Source organism: Propithecus coquereli, unplaced genomic scaffold (genome assembly GCF_000956105.1).
Source record: "Propithecus coquereli isolate 6110/MARCELLA unplaced genomic scaffold, Pcoq_1.0 Scaffold214, whole genome shotgun sequence".
Classification (NCBI taxonomy): Eukaryota; Metazoa; Chordata; class Mammalia; order Primates; family Indriidae; genus Propithecus; species Propithecus coquereli.
The window spans coordinates 2,388,103-2,404,621 of record NW_012146523.1 but is presented as its reverse complement, the minus strand read 5'-3'; the positions used below and the strand labels follow the sequence as shown (position 1 = coordinate 2,404,621).

General features: G+C 40.6%; 1 protein-coding gene across 4 annotated transcripts in view; it reads right to left on the bottom strand.

Annotated features, from left to right (window-relative positions):
- Positions 1 to 16,519, bottom strand: part of RARB (retinoic acid receptor, beta) — a 370,255-nt gene that overhangs the window by 93,638 nt on the left and 260,098 nt on the right. For all 4 annotated transcript variants that reach the window (XM_012644553.1, XM_012644554.1, XM_012644555.1 and 1 more), the window contains exon 3: positions 4,414 to 4,555. In XM_012644553.1, coding sequence (XP_012500007.1) covers positions 4,414 to 4,555 — 142 coding nt within the window. The remainder of the gene's footprint in view (positions 1 to 4,413; positions 4,556 to 16,519) is intronic.

The window sequence follows — 16,519 nt, the reverse complement described above, 5'->3', positions numbered from 1 at the left end:
AAGGGCCAGCTCTTTTAAAAAATAGTTTGCTGACCCTGGCTTACAGATCTGAACTATTCATTTGTATTTCTGTAACGGATTCAAGTACATATGGTCAGGCCTTATTCCTACAGTCTCTAAACAGCATCATCTTAAATCTTCTTCCCCACCATGCACAATGAGCTGCGTATCTTTATCCCAAGTTTGGACATCTCTTTCACAATCCCACATGTTATGCCTTCATTTACTGTTTCCCCTTTTTATTTCTTATTTTCATTGAGGGTTTTGCCACATGCTTTCCTTTGCTGACATCGTTACAAGCCTCCCACCCCACCAGCAGAAATTCATCACTCAACTTTGAATCATTTTGCTTTTTTTGGCCTCTTTCTCCAATTCTTCATAAATTTTTGTACCATTTTTAGAATGCTGCTGCTGAAAATCGATTTTTTTCACTTGTCATTACCACTTTCGAATTCCATGGTCTGACAGATAGCTATTCCTCTGCAAAATGGCTTCCCTAGTTCTCTAAAGCCTTTGGAAAATATAAGGTATGTTCACCAGCATTTACGAAACAGAAAAATGAAGAAATAATCATACTGTTCTGGTAGGCCATGTTAAAGGATTTCTTTTACTTATAAATCTTCTTATACATTTAAAATCAAATTTGATCTATAAAAATTAAATTTGCACATGATTTTCTAGGGGGTACATCTCTAATGTAGAGCAAGGAGTGTGGTTAAGAGCAAGGAGGCAATAAAATATAAAAAGGAACTATAAGTTTTAAAAGCTGCTTTTTATGGCATGCAGTATATATTTCAGTTTGAATGCAAACTTTATAAACTACCTGGTTCCAAATCCCAGCATTGCTCCTGTGTTACCTTAAGTTAATTAACCTCTCTGTGCCTCAGTTTCCATATCTGCCAAAAAAAGGGTAGGAGGTGGGAGGGAGGGACTATAACTAACCTATCTCATAGGGGTGTTATAAGGATCAATGGGACAAAGCATTAAAAGTAGTTAGTGTAGTACCTGGCACACAGAAAACATCTTGTCTAGTTAGCTATTACTATAATATGACTCTCAGATTTCTTCAGTTTTATCTTTTTTTCCCCTCCATAGCATGAAGAAGAATGCATGGGGAACAGCACTATGGGACTTAACATGTCATGGCGGACATGAGGTTGTTTTTCCCTCCTGTCTTTCTGATTCCCACTGAGGGACTCTCCCTTCCATACTCCAGGCCCACATGGTTTGGGTGGAGTCAACTTCAATTCTGGGTTCTAGAGATGAGACAGACCTAGCCAATGACAATATTCCATCCCTCGGCCACAGTAAGGCATTCACAGAGGGGCACGTGACCCAAGTTAGGCCAAGAAGAATCCATCCCTGGGCTTTGATGGAATGACTGGGATCTAATAGTCTCTCCCTTTTTGCTGGGTAGACTATCGGCCTGGAGCCGTTGGGGGCCATCTTTGATAGCCAAAGGGGAAAATCTTCTCAAGAACGAAGCCGACACAGCAAAAATCAGCTATGAGAGATGAAGAGAAACAACGCCCTGATGTCCTTGGATCCTGCCTCATCACTCTGGACTTTTCAGTTACATGTGCCAATTTTTTAGCTTAAGCCAGTTTGAGCTGGGTTTTCTGTCACTTGCATTGAAAGGTTCTGACACAGACTAATGAACTGACATGTCCTATGACCAGAATCGAATGTGAATCTTGCTAATCCTGCCATTGCAGGGAAGGCGAGGAGCGGTGGCAGACTTCAGCTGTAGTCTCGGTTCTGTCTTTAGCCAGTTGGGGTCGCTGGGCCAACCGTTTCATCTTTCTGGGTCTTAGTGTACTTGTATGTCAAACGAGAGAGGTGAGTGAAAATCAATCTCTATGATCCCTTTTCAGTTCTAACATTCTCCGGGTATCTATTATTCTTGGGTTTGTTTCAGCTGCATATACTGTGGTATAATTGGTTACTGATTCTCATATTTGCCTGCTTCCTTCTGTTTCAACTTTAAAAATATCCTATTAGACTTTCAATCCCTGTACTCCAAGTGTTTATTTCTTCCCCTTCAATTTTCTTGGAAGAAAAATATATTTATTTTTGTGTACTTGGACATAACGACCCCATTTTCTTTCCATTTCTATATTTTTAAATCTAATCAAGGTGATAAGTTCCTTGAGGGTTGAAGCTAGAGTTTTCCTGTGGGTGTAAACATTATTTTTTTTAATTGCCATCCAAGCTGCCAGTTTTTACAGAGCAGCAGGATATGGGTTTTAAGTAACGTAAGCAGGAAATGGGTCTCCAGCCCACACAAAATAATGCAAAAGTACTGATTTTCCCTGAGTCCACATCTGGCTTACTCATTTATAATTTCAGCCTGAACTAGAATTCTCCTACAGAAATGCAGCATGACATCCGTGTCTACAGAACACCAGACCAAAGATTGAGCAGTAGGTGATCAACGTGTGAGTCTCACACATGTAAATAATCGGGCTGTTGCAGGTCATCATGCTTTTCTCCTCAGTGGTAGGATTTGGGGCCTGAGCTAATTAAATATTAGCTCCATATCTCCACACTGATTGATTTCAAGTTATTCAATAGCTCTAATGTTTGGAGAGATCAAAGGAAACTGGATGAAATGTGGCCAAGTAACCCACCATCTGCAGAGAGAGCGGCCCAGAGGAAAAAGATCCTTCCAAAAGGGATGGCACATGCCGGAGGCTTTCCTGTCTGATGATCCAGTCCCTTCTTGTTCATGAGGACTCTAAATACGAACAGGACCCTAACTCCAGAGGCTTTGATGGTCACTTCTTGGCAAATATAACAAAATGACCTGGAGGCAGTAGCGTCCCAGAGTTGGCTGGTTTAGCAATTTAATGATGCCATTAAGGAGCTGATTGCTATTTTTCTAGCCACAGTGCCTGCTTTGTCCTATAGCTGACTCCCTTGGGGGTTGGAGGATAGCTACCAGGGGTGCTTGTGGCTACTTGCTTCCTTGTTCACATACATTGGAGGGGAGGGTACTCCTGTTCCAATATCCTACACTTGAGTCTTGATGATTTCCCTCTCAGTGGAGCAGCCTGGGTTACATGCTGACACAATGAACCCTGATCGTGGCCGGAACATAGAACATGCTGATTGGCTTGAGTCAATTGCACTGATCCTAACCCTGAAGTTTTCCCTGAAGTGTAGAAACTTCAAGGGGTATAAAAGTAAACTGAAATGTGAGTACAGGTAGGAAAGGTAGCCGGATGGGGTACCAGGAAACACCCATTATAATCCCTGAGCAGCAGCTCCCAGTAAGGGGGCCAGTCTCCTAGCCGAGCACCCTCAGAGCAACGCTGCCACTTGGCCATAGGGGTTTTCCCTATTCAGTCAGTCTTCTTCCCAGGGCCACAATTCCCAGTTCTCAAATCCATGAGCCCTTGATTCATAACACAATCCTTCCAACCCCATTGTAGGATCATGGGCGGGATACCTGGCTCTTTGTCCCATGTTCTTGGAGAGCAGTGGCCATGTCTCAGGCATCTCTAGGGTCCTTGCACAGCACTGAGCCTAGTGCCTTGTACACACGGTAGGCCTTCCCCAAATCCCCCAGTGAGGAGTAAATGAAAAATCAGCAATCCCACAGGCTCTTTCCCTGGCACACAACCCTGTCTGCCCTGGGCCTGCTCATGCCAAGCCATTCTCCTGACACTTTCTTATTCCCTACATTTGAATGCATCAAAGAGAAAATATGTAATAAATAATAAAATTGTTGGTAGTGTATATATTCTGTCTATACTAAAGCACATATATTCCACATCCTCAATAGTGGATGTTTATGGCCCACTAGCCAATTTTAAATTTATTAAAATATAATCTTTTGCATTAAGACAATGTATTATTTGGAAGGAGATAGCTTGGAGGAGAAAAGCTAAGTCAAGTATGGAAAAATGCCAATGCCTTCAATTTCAAAATGTTTCTTCCACACCTAAAGTTATACAACCCTTCCCCCTCTGACAAAGGGCAAATTATTACCACTGGTAATATTCATGCCTCTCATCTCATTTTATCCTCATCAATAGAGGCAAAGATCCTTATACCCATGGTCAAGATGAGGAAATGGAGCCACACTAATAGCTGAGTGCTTTGCTTCAGTTACTTCCAGCTCTGGAATACACAGGGAGTTAGTAACTGCTCTGGAATACGAATCTGCCATCCACGACACCCAACTCCTGCCTTTTCACCAACTGCAACTCAATTTTTATCTGAAAATCTCCACAGTTATTCCATTTTTATGTCATCTCTGTTTACACCTACTGTTGGCAAGATATCATCAGTGTCAAGTCTGAATTCCACATGCTGACGTCCTTCATGATTTGATTTTAGAAGCTGAGCAAATCATATTTAGAGATAAGGCAAACGGGGAAAAGTTTTTTTTTTTGAGACTCCACTTACATTCTTTGGACATTCCCACTTCAAAGCACTTCTGGAGTCGACAGTACTGGCATCGATTCCTGGTGACCTTATTAATAACACAGTTCTTATCTCGGTGACAAGTGTAAATCATATTCTTCTGAATACTTCTGCGGAAAAACCCCTGCAAGCAAGCAAGAAGATGAGAAAACTAAATAAATCAATGGAGCTTCATGAGAAATCAAAGCCAATCTTATCAATGCACTGATTGGTCTTTTTGAGTAATGAAGTGATAGCAACAGCAAAGCTAACTTACTTAAATCTTAAAATCCTTGTGAAATATCAATAGCTGTCCTTTTGTTGCAAACCAAAAGGCCCCTTTTAATCAAAACTAGACATGACCATTAATATGTAGCCAAAAGAAAGTTAATTCCAAGTTGATTCACTTGGAAAACATCAGACAGAGTTGGGACCCTTCCAAACAGGCTTAGCTTCATAACTGGCTCCCTTGCTGGCCAGAGCAATTTCAGGTGAGCCTGCTGTCAAGAAAGCCAATATGTCAGGCATTACATTTGCAAAAGAAATGATTTGCTTCATGTAAGAATTAGGTCTTTTTCAAAGGAGTCTTCTCTGAGTTCTTTTACATTTTTAGCTCCAGTCACAACACTTAAAATATTTAATTTATGAAGTGTTTAGAAAAAAGTTATCCAAAATTGGAAACAAGGCAGAAATGACTGTCTGCCCATTTAATGGCATATTAGAGCTGTGCTGACTGTCCAATATGTTAGCCACATGTGGCTGTTTAAATAAAAAATGAATGGAAATTAAATAAAATTAAAAATTAAGTTCCCCAGTTGCATTTGCCACATTTCAAATGCTCAATAGCCACATCTGGCCAATGGCTACCACACTGGACAGCACATATATAGAATATTTTCATTATTCCAGAAAGTTCTGTTGGGCAGTACTATACTACAGCATTGACTGACAAGCCCATCTAAGAGTCATCTAACACTCTTGAAAAATGTAACTTGGTTTGACTTACTATTTGCTACTGATTGGACCCAGATTCTGTACAGACTGTAGAAGACTGATAAATTACACAGAATTTTTGTCTAGTGTAGGTGACAAGGGTTTCTGCTCAGATGAATTATAACCCCAAAGATTACTGTTTTATTGCCTCATAGGACATTAACCGTTTTATATCTAACTTTGCAATTTTATTCCAGCATTCCTTTTCCCTTCCTCCCTTCCTACCTACCTACTTGGATATTTTTCTGATATTCTCTTTTGAACCAGATTTGCCATCCTACTGTTCCCCTCATTAATGAGTTAAATAAATCTTTGATATGTGTTACTGAATATTTCAATGAGGTTTTAAAAAACTTTTTGGTAATTATATTTTCACTAAAAAAGCAATTTATTCTGATTTTTGTGACACAGTAGTGAAATAAGGCAGACTTGGGCCTCCAGGAGCAAGGATCCCTGACCTCTTTGCCCTCCACTTTCCTACCATACAGCTTTGCAGGCAACGAACTACTGAGTGAAGCTTGTTGACTACACAGATGAATGAATAGTGAGTGGTGAAGGGTATATCTGCTGCCTTTTCTCTCTTCTATTGATAATTGCCTATCAAAAACCTCTATTTTGCTATGAGTATTAAAAACAAGGAGCTTTACCCTGTCAGTTGTGATGTGACTTATACCCGCACTAGAAACGATTCTCTTGAATGTAAGAAAAACACCACTAAATGTGCTGAACAGAAAATAAGACTCACCATCTGAGTTCAACTTCCCCTGCAGTACATTAACACTGCAGGAGCCAGAACTGAAAACATTCTAAGCTAAAGCACATTAGCAAAGAAAGCTCATGTAACACACATTGTTTAGGATATTTACATGGGCACCCCAGGATTTTAATGTCTAAATAAACATATTTTTACTGGCATGGTTCAACTGTAAGTGCCTGGAAATCTTGTTTAAGGTTGCAACTCCTGTCACATATCCTAGACACACACATTTTCCAAGGAAACATGGTTTATTTTTGTACCTCTGGAGCTACAAATAAGCTCAGAATCTAAAATAACAGGTTACAAATACACCGAAACCCGCACAGAATCTGTGCAGAGTGGTCACCTCAAAATATATCTTTCCCTGCAAAAAATACCTACAGGCTACTTTTGGCTTCCAGATGTACAAACTCAATTTACAGAAATCTCCACTGCTCTTCTGCCAAGAAACACTGACATGAGGTAAGATACAGTCTTCTCTGCATGTGTGAAGAAAATGAGGTATGGGCAAAGGTGACCTCCTCCATTTGCTAAAAACCGAATATTCAGTTCAGCAAATTCTTCATGAGTGACTATAGAGAGAAAAACAATCTCATGATGCTCAAAGGAAAGAAGAGGAGGGAATTAAAGAACTTTATATGTCACTAATTACCCAGTCAGTGTAGTTCAGTAACAATGATGGCAGAAACTCAATAGGACTTCTTGGTTTTCCAAATCAGATTTTTGGCTGGATTTCAGGAGAAGGTCTAAGTTTCAGTAAATCATTTCCACCATGGAAGAATACTTGCTGACTAAAATATATGCTGGGAGGTATTTTTATACATGGGTTGGGTAAACAGAAATGCCCTCTGAGCCAAAGAGAGGTTTGCATCATACAAATCCTACTTCTCCTTGGTGGATGTTATGAATTGCTACATAAATCTTGCTCCCTTGTAGACCACTGCTTTGAGGACCCTGTGTGTGTGTGTGTGTGTGTGCGTGTGTGTGTGTGTGTGTTTGGGGGGGAACATAACCCTATGTCATCCAAATTTTATTTAGTTAATATTTTAACTTAAGTTGACTCTTCCCTTTATTTTTAACATTATTTAAAATGGAAACCTTTAATTTCTGGATTCATTGGAAAACCAGCAACAACTTTCAATATTATAAGGCACTCATAAAGTAAGCCAGATAATACAATAATCAGATGTCATTTAAGTCTCACTGGATACTGGGTCTGCTGAAGGCTTGGAGCCCCAGGCCTCCTCCCTCCTTGCTGAAAAGGGAGCTGAACAAGTGTTACAGACATATCAGCACTGACTCAAGACCTCCTCTTTCAGGAATTCAGAGAAAATAAACAAGTTTCTGACTATGTGATTCAATGTGATTTAAAGCCATGGATCTGTCCCACCTAAAACTAGTTGCCTCATACTTTGGGAAGCAAAACTGTAACCCCAAATTTGTCACATGTAAAAATAGGCTTAAGAATTACTAAGTTCAAGGAGGATAATTCTTGAAGCTGATAGATGGGTAGATACGTCAGGGATAATTCTTGAAGACAAAGGATGGGGAGACACGTCTGGAGGAGGAAAGACTGAAAAGCTGGGCAGGTAAAGAGGATGAATTTAGTCCCACCTGGAGGAGCAACCTGAGAGGAGAGAGGAGGTAGGACACAGGAGAGGAAGAACACTGGACCAGGAGTTGAGGTCTTGGGCTGTAGCTTTCTCATTGCTGCTGTGAAGCCTTGAGAGAATCACAACCCTGTGGGGCTAAACTCTCTCCTCTCCTAAACGAGGGGCTGGGTAATTTGTTTATAAGGTCCTTTCCAACTGTCAGTTTTTGGGATTCCAAGTATGTCGTCACACCAAGGAGTGATGAGCTGGGATGGCTTGAGAGTGAGACTGAGGGAGTTTCTGTGGGCAAAGAAAATGGCCAAGGAAGAGGTGGTATTTGAAAACTAAGGAAAGAGAGACCCCCCACTTGCATGGGCAAGAATGGCATTTTCTTGAGAACAGCATGGAGCTTAAAGGATACCAACAAGAGGGCTTTCAGACAGTGCTTACGTTTATCTCAGAACTGAGGCATCACAACATCTTGTGCAGGACCTGATTCAGTATCTGTGCTGGACTAAAGTTGGGACCCTTTAATACCAACCGAGAGCTCAGGGCTAGAAGTCTTAAGACCTGGTTTTCTGATACCAAGTCTAGAGCTGCCAACATCACAATTTTATGCTTTCATTTTCTGGAAACTTCCTTCTCCCAGTAAACCCAGGAAATTTCTGTGAGGTCATCTCAGCCAGGAAGCCTTCTCTGACTGATCTAAGCGCATACAAATGCTTCCTCCCCTTGGAAACCTTGGTATTTTGCTTTTCCTTCCATTTTATACCTATTCAAGGTGATATTTAAGGTCTGCTTCAGAGGTTACATGGGTGACATAGGGTAATGCCAGTCTGTAGCCAGTGGTCACAGCATCAGGGATCCCAACGGGCATTGTGCCTTTCTCCATTAGGGTGTCACAGTGCCACCAAGAATGCCATCCTTCTCACTGGTATCCATGCCTTCCTTACAGAGGACAAGGAGAGGCATGGGGCTGGCTCCCAGGAACCAGTGGTGACAATTATCGTTGGTGGGCCTGAGGTGGCCTCCAGGCAGTGTTTAATATGGATTTTCTGGAACCAAGACAGTATACTTAGATGGGGAGGAAGGAAGACTCAAGGCAAAGGCTAGTCAACAACTGGTAGCAAAGTATTTCAATTTTTCAACACCTAATAAAATTGTATTGGTACATACCAGCTGAATATCCCAGGGCTGGGCAGAACCCGACACATGGTAGATATGCAATAAATAATTGTTGACTGAATGAATGAATGATGAAGTCCTACTATAACAAGAGCCAGAGTAATAGGCTTGGATTTATTATGCCTTAGTTCCTTAAAATATTCCTCATTGTTAAATGTATTCCTTGAGGGTGGTATTATCTGTACTTAGAAAACTGAACAACCAGATTTCTCTGAAGTTAGTAGAAGACCCACCAATCTGAGTTATAATCAGGTTAGTCAGTCAAGACTTCCATTGGTTAGGCATGACTTGTGCAGGTTAATGATGGCTTTTATTGCTAATCACAGCTTCTGTTGACTAATCACGACTTTTGCTAATTAATCTTAACTTCTGTTGGTTAAACATGACCTTTATTGCTTAGTCATGACCTCTGTTGGTTAGTTATGACTTTTGTTGCTTAATCATGACTTTTGTTGGTTAATTATGACTTCTATTGCTAAATCAGGACTTGATTAACCATAACGTCTATTGTTTGTGATAGTCAAAGGCAGTAACACAATTAACACTAATTATCTAGATCAAGAAGATAGATCTGTATTACAAAATGAGTCAAGTATTTTCTAACCATGGATCTTTTCAACATTTCTTACTTCATGCTCTTCTACTCTTGGTATCAAAGAACTGGGGTCTATCCAGCCTGAGCAAGAGCGAGACCCTGTCTCTACTAAAAAAACAGAAAGAAATTAGCTGGACAACTAAATATATATATATATAAATTAGCCGGGCATGGTGGCGCATGCCTGTAGTCCCAGCTACCGGGAGGCTGAGGCAGAAGGATTGCTTGAGCTCAGGAGTTTGAGGTTGCTGTGAGCTAGGCTGACGCCACGGCACTCACTCTAGCCCGAGCAACAAAGCGAGACTCTGTCACAAAAAAAAAAAAAAAAAAAAAAAAAAAAAAAAAAAAAAAAAAAAAAAAGAACTGGGGTCTGACCAAAAAGAAAAAAGAAACACTCTTATGGTAAGGAAGGCCATACATATGAGAGCCATTTGTTTCATGTATTAGCAATAATCCTGGAATGCCCATATCTTACTCAGATTACTTTTCTCTTCCCCAAGGGTATGAAGTACCATTGCTCTAAATCATCTCCTATTATCTACTATGCCAAAACAAGCCTAAATCAAGAGAAAACTATCTCTCTTATACCTAAATATCCTTCTATACCTAAATATGCAAAATTCATTGTTCTCTGGATGGACTGGCCTTCAATCTCAAATCTATAAAGAACATGGAGAAGAGTAGTTCATCTCCTTCCCTTCTTTGTATTTATTAACAGATATGGGATTAGGTTGGGCCATCCTCCCTCTTCTAATGCTCTCAAATTGTTGCCCTATATTTTTTTTTTTTCCATACACAAAGCATTTCACCTTCTAGGTTTCAAATATTATCACATATAAGAATCTCCACCCTCTCCCACAGAGGGTGATTTTTTTTTTTGGTTTAGATACTGGCCTAGAGATTAAGAATTAGGCTTTAGTTCAGGCACATGGGGATTTGAACTCTGACTCTACCACTCACTATCTGTATAATCCTGACTGAGTTAGGCTAAGTGTCAATTTCCTCATCTGTAAAAAAAGGGATTACGAAGTATCGGGGGAATTGTGTGTACACAATGGGTGAATGCATGCAAAGTATTAGCACAACACCTGGCTCATAGCAAGTGCCCAGTGAATGGTAACTATTGTTATTGACAAAACTTCTCTCCTCAAATTTCTTTTGGACAATTTCCTATATACATTCTGTGTTTAAAATGCAGATTCCCAAATAGGATAGGACAGTGTTCTGAATCTCTATACAATACAGGCTCTTATGGGGGCAAGGACAACCTCATGACTCCAAAGGCCATCTGTGTATTTCCTTATTCACTTATGGATTCATTCACTCCAGGCCAATTATTTGGAATGGATGTGGTCAGCTCTCTTGAGGCACGCAAAGATGTATAAGGCATGGTACCTGTTCTTTCTCAATCTACAATAAACGATGAGTCAAATGAACACTATGTAAGACATGCCACCAAGAAGTGTGAAAAGAACTTTAATGCAAGCAAAAAGTGAAAAAGTGCCCAGCACAGTGCCTGGCACACATAAAGTATTTATTGAGCAAATGAAGACCATAAGAATTCAAAGAAGTTAGAAGGGAATTGGCACTTGATCCCAGCTCTCATGAACAGGTAGGGTTTATATGGCAAGCTTTCCCCCAAGAGGACTATTGTGGGTAAGCAACAGAGGTCAGGGGTAAGGGAGCCAGTGTACCAGGTCAACAGAGATGGGAATGATGGGATGTATGTGTGTGTAAGGCACAGCTGGAAGAGGGGGTTGATGTGCGGGCTGAGGAAGATCTTGAAGGGCACACCAAGGGAGACACTGCACTCTTCTGTGCAGGAGAGGGCTACGGCCACAATTATATTCTGCCAAGATTGTTCAGGAAGCTGTGAATCACTGACTTCAACACACATTTATTTAACACATACTAAAGCAGATATTGAACTCGGTCTCTACACAGATATCTAATACCCTGAGGCTGCCCTTGGGTCTGGGCAGGAATGTAGGCCAAAATCCTTGCTTTCTGAAATAACAGTGCAGTCAGCTGACTCATATTTAATTTTACAGTTGCTTGTGAGAATTCATACTGTGGTGTTTTGAATGGAGGCTGTTTTTTAGTCTTACAGCCATTTACATCAGTTTAACATGTGTGGAATGTGTCAAGACTGTTTGAAGAAAGGCACCATGTAAAAACTTTTTCCTTTTTTAAAAAAGGAAACTTGGCACCGTATTTAGTCATAAAAAGCATCGGTCAGGGGAGATCCTCCTGGAAAGTGGCGTGGGAAGCACATCTATGTGAACTGGGCAACTGCAGAGGTAATTTCTATCCCATGCAAAGTTCAAAAGGGTAATTTCTCCTTCCAGAGCAGGGTGGGGAAAAGAAGGAAAGAAAGTGAGAAGCGGTACTTAGTCATTTTTTCCTCAGCCATTAAAAGGAAAAGATTCTAACCTCATCTCAATCAAAAAGTATCCAGGTGACCACCCCAGGTAGTCACTCACCCATCCCATCAGGCTGAGCGCTGTGCAGCGTGACCCCAGGCCAGCGCAGAGCTGCCAAGAATTCCCGTTTCCAGCCAGAAGCAAAGATGCTGCCAGTAGGAGGTGAGAGTGGAATAATCCCATCACGGCTACTCTGGGAAACATGGTTTTTAGACCAGGAAACACGTTGCCTTGAACAAACAAAAAACACCCTCTGGAGTGAGTGGAAGTCTATGCGTGACAATGTCTAAAAAGTTATTAATAGCAAAATTTGGGGGGAGAAAGAGAAAAGTGAAGACCTTTTCACCCCACTGAAAGACAATGGGTGAGAGGGAGGGAGAAAGTAGAAAAACAGGCTACTATTTTGATGACAGAGAGTTTCCTTCTGAGCAGGGAGTGTGGGCACGAATGTCATGCAAAGAACACTGAGCAAGTCAAGCTAGGGAAGGGACTGAACTCTGAGCCACAAAAAAGAAAAAATGCAAAATTCATACTCCAAGCCAGAAAGCTGAGTTGTCCCAAGGGGTAAAGGCTCAGCATTGTTTATTTTTGTTAAAATAAATAAATAAATAAGTAAATAAATCCCCACCAGGACATGGTCTCAGTGCTGGGGATTTGGTGAAGACGAATGAATGATGAATGACCACAGTGAAGACTGCAGTGCTCTGATGGTTAATAGCCACGGCTTCTATAAGCTCCATTAGGGCCACAGCATCTCTTGCCTGATAGCTTGGAAGGTGTCTCTTCTGGCCTTTCACTTGGAATCTGACCATGTATTTTAAGCCTAACTGTCTCCCTTCAACTCTTTTGGTCCAGAAGCTTCCTTATTCTTGCCCATGTTAGAAAGGCAAGCCTGTATTTTAAAAGATGCCTAGAAAGATGGCTCTAAAGAAGGCAGTGCTATATAAGAATAACATCTATTGGATGTTGGGCGGGGGGGGGGAGGGAGGAGGGGACGGGTATTTGCATACACAAAGAGTGCAATGCGCACCATCCGAAGGATGGACATATTTGAAACTCGGACTTGGGGGGGAGGGGTGGGGCAAGGGCAACATACGTAACCTAAATATCTGTACCCCATAATATGCTGAAATAAAAAAAAAAAAAGAAGGCAGTGCTTACAGATTTAGCAAAAACATCATCTCTGTGCAAACTAATCTTTCTAGAAGAGTATGATCACATTTTCCTTGACTTTGTCAGGAGAACCCCTGAGAGCTCAACCCCTGTTAGACCCAGAGGCCACAGCTCTCAATTCTTCTAATCCTCAATTAATTAAAACTCCCTGGGAATACCAATGAAAAGGTGGCCCATGTTCTTAACTGCAAACCTGAACTCACATCACCAGAGATCAAGGTATAAACTTCCAAAGTCTGTTATGTCCCAGGAAGGGCACAGAGCCAAGATATTCAGTTCTCAATGTTCTTTATGTTAGAGGAACATGATGCAGGGAAGAAATAATACTCGGTCATATAAACTGGAAACCAACAGTAAGGAAAGATGACTTGATTGGGTAAAATATATTTTAATTTAGGTGGAAAAAATGTCTTTTTGTATTCCAAACATGACCTTTGATAAAATAATTTTTAAAAAAATGATGAGGTATCATATAGATCTGATTATCATAACCCCCTTCTAATTGGTAGGCAGCAAATCCAGTGGGTTTTGTGGCCAATCATCTCAAAACAAAATTTGTGGGGAGAGAGTTTCACAAGGCAAGTAAACACTGCTGGTTAAACTGGCTGTTTTCAAAGGTGAAGAGGTTTGTCCTGGGCAGGGCTGGCTTCAGAGGCATGTTTCTGTGCAGTTCCACAAGGCCCTGCATTTATAAGAGCCCCATACTTGGTTTATTGCTCTGCTGTCACCGTCTTGAAATTCTAAATAACTTTTGAACAAAAGACAAGCATTTTTCATGTTGCATAGGGTCCTGCAAATTATGTAGCCAGTCCTGACTCTGGAATATGATCTACAGCAAAAGGGTTCAACCTTTTTCCTTCGTGAGGATGTGGAAGTCTCAGATAGTCTCTCTTCTCCTCGGGTTGACCCTAAGGCTAGTTTTAAGATGGTAGATCAGACAGAATTAAGCAGTCCACCTCACTCACTCTTATTCCCCCAGGGTTCCCTGGGGATGCTTCTGAGAAATTCCACTACTTCCACAAGAGCCAGGAAGAAAAATCTTTCAGGAGGTATTTTATGTTTTACTACTGGGCTTTATTTCCCACATGGATAAGGGACTTTGAGGGGGCAGTAGGAGTGGGACGAGTGAGCAGAACACATAGAACATCTTTGGAACTGGATTAAATTTCCTCCCAAACAGCACACATATCTAGGCACAATTTCAAGAGGATCCCCAAAAGCTCATTCATAGACCTCCCACGTGTCTCTGACTGCCCCTTGGGAGTCACCAAAATAAAGGGTGAATTAAAAAGAAGGTAAAGAAGGTAAAGAAAATGAGGTTGAGTAATTGGTTATCCAAAGAATTTTTGTGCAGCAGGTTAAGTATTATAAATATGGTATCTTGGGGACCACATCCCCTCTTGCCAAGAGTTTGAGTTAAGATGTGGCAGGAAGAAAAACTATATAACTGGAAAAAAACAACCTCTAAAATGGAAGATTTCACTGGGCTCCACATGCTTTCTTTAAATCTGGTCTTGAGAATTTACTTTAAACCAACTAAAGACATCTGTTTTCTAAATTACTTGGGTCAATTATTTTGTGCCCTTCCTCAGTGAAACCCATAGTTACCGATTTATTATCAGGATTACTCTAAATATAACAGGGCAAGAAGCCAATGAATTTTAAGTTTTTAAATACTCAATTATTTTACTGAGAAAATGCACCAAAATAGCTCCTCAGCTACAGCCCAGGAGTTAGCAGACCCCAGCTGCTTCGCACATTAATTACTAAGTCTCATCTGGACCCAAATGAAAGATTCTCATCTGTACTGAAAAGGAAAGAAAAAAAAAAAAAAGGTAAGCAGAAGGAAAGCCAAAACATGCTCAAATATACTTAAACTCTTTGCCAAAGATCATGAATTTTAAAAGCTCTTTTAGAAGTTTGGTATGCAACATTTCGCCATCAACAAAGCCTGGACTTAGCTCTATCATAACATGCTGGTTGATGGCAATGTACATCACCATGGCAACGCCGCATATCGCATAATTCAAAGGCCTTTCACAGAGACCAATAATTATGATGTACTTGTATTGCTTTATGATGTTAAGGACCTTATTAGTACAGAAAAAAAAAAAAATGCTTGTCCACAACGTGGTGTATTTTTTCCAAGTTTATTTAATTTTCAGAGCCATTTTTGGATCTTTTCACTGGAATTTTTCTCACTTATACATGGTTACATCCTGAATCTGAGGAAAAAAGGATGAAATCTTGGAGGATATGAGGGCAGGAGAAGGGAAGCCAGTCAGGCATTTACATTTAAGTCTTCAAGAGTCCGACAACTGGAAAATAACAGGATTTATTGGATGTAGCCTTCTGCTTCTCTTCACCACAGACACTGCTCTGACAGTGCAAAAATCTCACTAAGTTTATTGAGACAATATTGCTTAAGTTCCAGCTCTCAAAATGGATTCTCTCCTTGTATGGAAAAGCCGTGGTGACTCCAGGCTAAGGCCTGATAATGATAAGAGAGCATCAGCCTCTAAACACTGAGATCAGCAACGGAATGGTTTAAAGCCTACCTGCCCCTCAAAGTGGCTTGGGCCTTTGTCATAGTCACGCAGGACCTCCAAACCTACAAGTGTCTCTCTCTCTGCTCTGTGCTTTGCACATGCCTTATGAGTCAAAGTCCTTTCCCTGCCCTTTCCTTTGGTTCAGGCCTGCTCAAGCTCCAAGATACAGCCCCCAAGAGAGGTCAGGCTCCCCCAAGACCCGAACTATCAGCACATGTTGTTGAAACACTCCCTCTACAACAGTGCAATACTGATCTTTGTGGCTCTTTCTTCCTCCAAACAGGAGTCCATTGTAGGCAGGGATGTCACAATCATTTTTGTGATGGAGCATATACAACTTTTATAATTAAAAAAAATCATAACATGGATTTTCCATATAGAAGGAAAGGAGGGGGAAGGATCGTCAAAGAAACCTAAACTCAGTAAATATAACCACCACCAAAATTCTTTAGGTATAAGAAGAGGAAAAAGAAAGTTGTATTTTCAATGGTAAAACTCTAATATCATAAATTCAGGCAGCCATGATAACTTAATGATTTATCCCAAACTCCCTTCTTTCTTATTCCAAATTAGCAAAAAATAGGCTCAAATTTCACCCACAGGCTCCTCTTTCTTGATCTTTAAAATTAAAGTAGCTATATTATGTCAGCACGGTGCCAAGATTTGAAATTAAATAGGTCCCCAATGCAAAAGGTAAAGTTCTTTTAAACAACATGAACTTGACTGCAATTAGCACATTATAGCTTCCACCTAAGCACTATGCTATATAAAAATACACTCCTGGAGCTACTGCTGTTTCAAAGACCTTAACTTTTGTACTTTCCAAACCTATTTGGCATGAG